The 2,575-nt window shown below is 58.9% G+C and overlaps 1 protein-coding gene across 1 annotated transcript in view; it reads right to left on the bottom strand.

Annotated features, from left to right (window-relative positions):
- Nucleotides 1-2,575, bottom strand: part of SLC9A3 (solute carrier family 9, subfamily A (NHE3, cation proton antiporter 3), member 3) — a gene marked incomplete at its 5' end in the record, with an annotated part of 46,151 nt that continues 43,576 nt past the window's right edge. Inside the window, 4 exons of the mRNA XM_014550471.1 lie at nucleotides 1-35; nucleotides 1,384-1,627; nucleotides 1,952-2,062; nucleotides 2,302-2,374. Of these exons, the coding sequence (XP_014405957.1) occupies nucleotides 32-35; nucleotides 1,384-1,627; nucleotides 1,952-2,062; nucleotides 2,302-2,374 (432 nt within the window). The remainder of the gene's footprint in view (nucleotides 36-1,383; nucleotides 1,628-1,951; nucleotides 2,063-2,301; nucleotides 2,375-2,575) is intronic.

The raw sequence follows: 2,575 nt of genomic DNA, 5'->3' as shown, positions 1-2,575 counted from the left end.
GCGTCCTGTCAGCGGCACGTCAGAGCCCGTGTCACCTGCGGGAGAAACCGGCGTGAGCGCGGGGCACCCGGGGGTACAGGAGGGCCCCCACAGATCCAGCTCGGGTTCCCCCGCACACCTGCAAAGTTCTGGGACATTTGCAGGCCATACTCCGGGTGTGACCAGTAGGGTCCCCAGTGACAGGGTCAGCTGAGGCCCTGACTTTGTAGACCCTCACCAGGTGCCTTCTCTGCCCGCCACCCTACAGCACCCAGCACTGAGACCCAGGGTGTTCCAGGAGGGAGGAGGCAGGAGGAAGCCAGGAGGAGGCAGGAGGAGCACGGAAGCACTGCAGGGTCCTGCCTGCAAGCTCTGCCAGGACCGGCAGTGGGACTGGGTGAGACGTCCCTGTGCACCGTCACTTCTAGTCTCAGAAACGTCCCGGAGAAAGACCAGCTCGTGTACCAAGAAACCATTTCACCAGCCCGGCCAGCGCGGCTGCAACCCCAGCTGGACGGACAATCACCTTCTCCAGGTGTCCACATGAGAGAAAAACAGACGTTACTGCTTCCGTTGAAACGTGAGTCTGCCCAACCTGTGCTGGGGAAAGTCTAGTTTTCCTTTTCCTCCCAAGTTCCCACCAAACACTCAAGGCACACGTGAAGTAAGTCCAAAACTCTGCCCAAGGGGGCTGAAGCCCTTTCCCAGCAGAGGGCAAAGTGGGGACAGCGGGGACCCAGCAACCGCACCCCTGCGGCACCTACCGAATGGGGGCCTTGTCCTTCACCCACCATCCTTGCCCACCACTCTCTCCTTGCCTTCTCCCCTCCCTCCTCTCTGATCCAGGAGCCCCCTTCCTGCCCCCACCCCCCAACCCCGGGCCTGCAGCAAGGATGTGGGCACACCAGCTGCACTCCTTTCTGTATGAGGGTAAAAGGGACCAGCTGCTTCTCTCCTGAACTCACTTCTGTCAGGTGGGCTTTTCCCAGGGCCTTCAGGGAGGAAAACAGATGCTCTCTGTCCACACAGCACCCCAGCCCAGACCATGCCCAGTCTCCTCTGAGCTCGGGACTTATATTCATGGGCTGACTGCCCAGATTAAACACTTATCTCAGAGTAGTTAGTGATCAAACTGACAATCTAAGAGTAAATTCTAGTCAATGAGGTGAAACAGCCAAATCCTCAGACAGCTCTGGATCCTGACGTCCCAGCTGGAGAAGCAGAGACTGAGACGGGTCCTAAGAAATGTTCAGCCAGAACAAGAGGCTTGAGGGCACAGGCTTAGCAAGAGGAAGAGCAGCTGCTAGAGAAAGTCTGCAGAGGTTCAGGTCCAGGGCCAAGAGAGAGGCAGATGCCTGAGGAAAGAGCAGGAGTTAGGGGCCCGGGAAGGGCGAGGAGTGTTACATGTGCGTGGACTCAGGCGGAGTGGTGTGAGGCTGCTCCTTGGGGCCCTCAGCCAGCAGGACGGAGTCCACGGACTTGTTGCTGAGGCGCAAGGGACCCAGGCGGTGGAAGTTGTCGGGAGAGTGGGGGATCTGCATGCGGGCCCTCTGGGAGGGCACCACTGTCTCCCCGGGAGACAGCCAGGGTGGCACCCTGGACAGGATGCTCAGGTCCTCATCCGGGGAGAACACAGGGTTGTCAATTCCTAGGAGAAAGGGCAGTGGCTGATCAGCTTTCCAGGTGTACCCAGAATTGCAGGATTAGGGTGCTGCTCAGGGGTCAGACACCAGCGCGTCCTACAGCCATCACCTGGAAGGTCAGGGTCATGTGCCTTAGGGGTTTCAGGCCCTCTACCTCATGCTCTCCCGCCCCACACCATGGGCATGACAGGTGACAGCTTCCTTCTCTCAGAGCAGAGACCCCCAACCTGCCATGTGCAGTTGCACAGCCACAGTCCTGCGGTCCTGCTGTCCCTGCCCAATGACCGCCTTTACATCTGAGGCCGCAGAGGGCCACCCTATCCCCTCACCTGAGGGGGAGTCTGTTGCTGTGTCCCTGGTGACATTCGCCAGGAACTCAATCCCCCCACTCATCTCCTCAGCATCGTTGGGGTTCTCTTCTGGGTCTGAAAGTTCCAAATCTGGTGGCAAAGAAAGGGCAGAAAGGGAAATGGGCTGGGAACACGAAAGGCCCTGGTCCAATGCCCCTAAGTCCCCTGGCACTGCCACTCTGACAAGCAGGGCAGCAACCCACAGAGGAGGGTCCTGGGTGCTGGGCGGAGGATCTCCCTCCAAGGACAGCCCTCTGCACCCTGCCAGGCCCCTTGCACACGTCCCTGAGTCCCTGCTGAAGGCATTTCTGCCAAGGCCCCATCGGTACCTTTTTCCTTAATGGTGAAATTGTGTATGGGGTTCTCCATTGGCAGTTTCCCATTAGGAATACTGCTGTTTCTCTGAAAAACAGAATGAAACAGCTTACAGGTAAGGGAACAGTGGCCACGGGGCCCTGACTGCAGATTGTCCCTGGGAGACCCACTGGTCCCCAGCTCAGATCCCCTCCTTGCCCAGACCTGTCCCTTAAGGGGGTGCCTTGATGGTTCCAGCACTGACCAGCATGGTCCCATGGTGACCTCAACCCCACACGCCTCGCATAG

This window comes from Myotis brandtii, unplaced genomic scaffold (assembly GCF_000412655.1).
Source record: "Myotis brandtii unplaced genomic scaffold, ASM41265v1 scaffold115, whole genome shotgun sequence".
Lineage (NCBI taxonomy): Eukaryota > Metazoa > Chordata > Mammalia > Chiroptera > Vespertilionidae > Myotis > Myotis brandtii.
The sequence above is the reverse complement of the archived record's forward strand: the minus strand, read 5'-3'. Positions and strand labels throughout refer to the sequence as shown.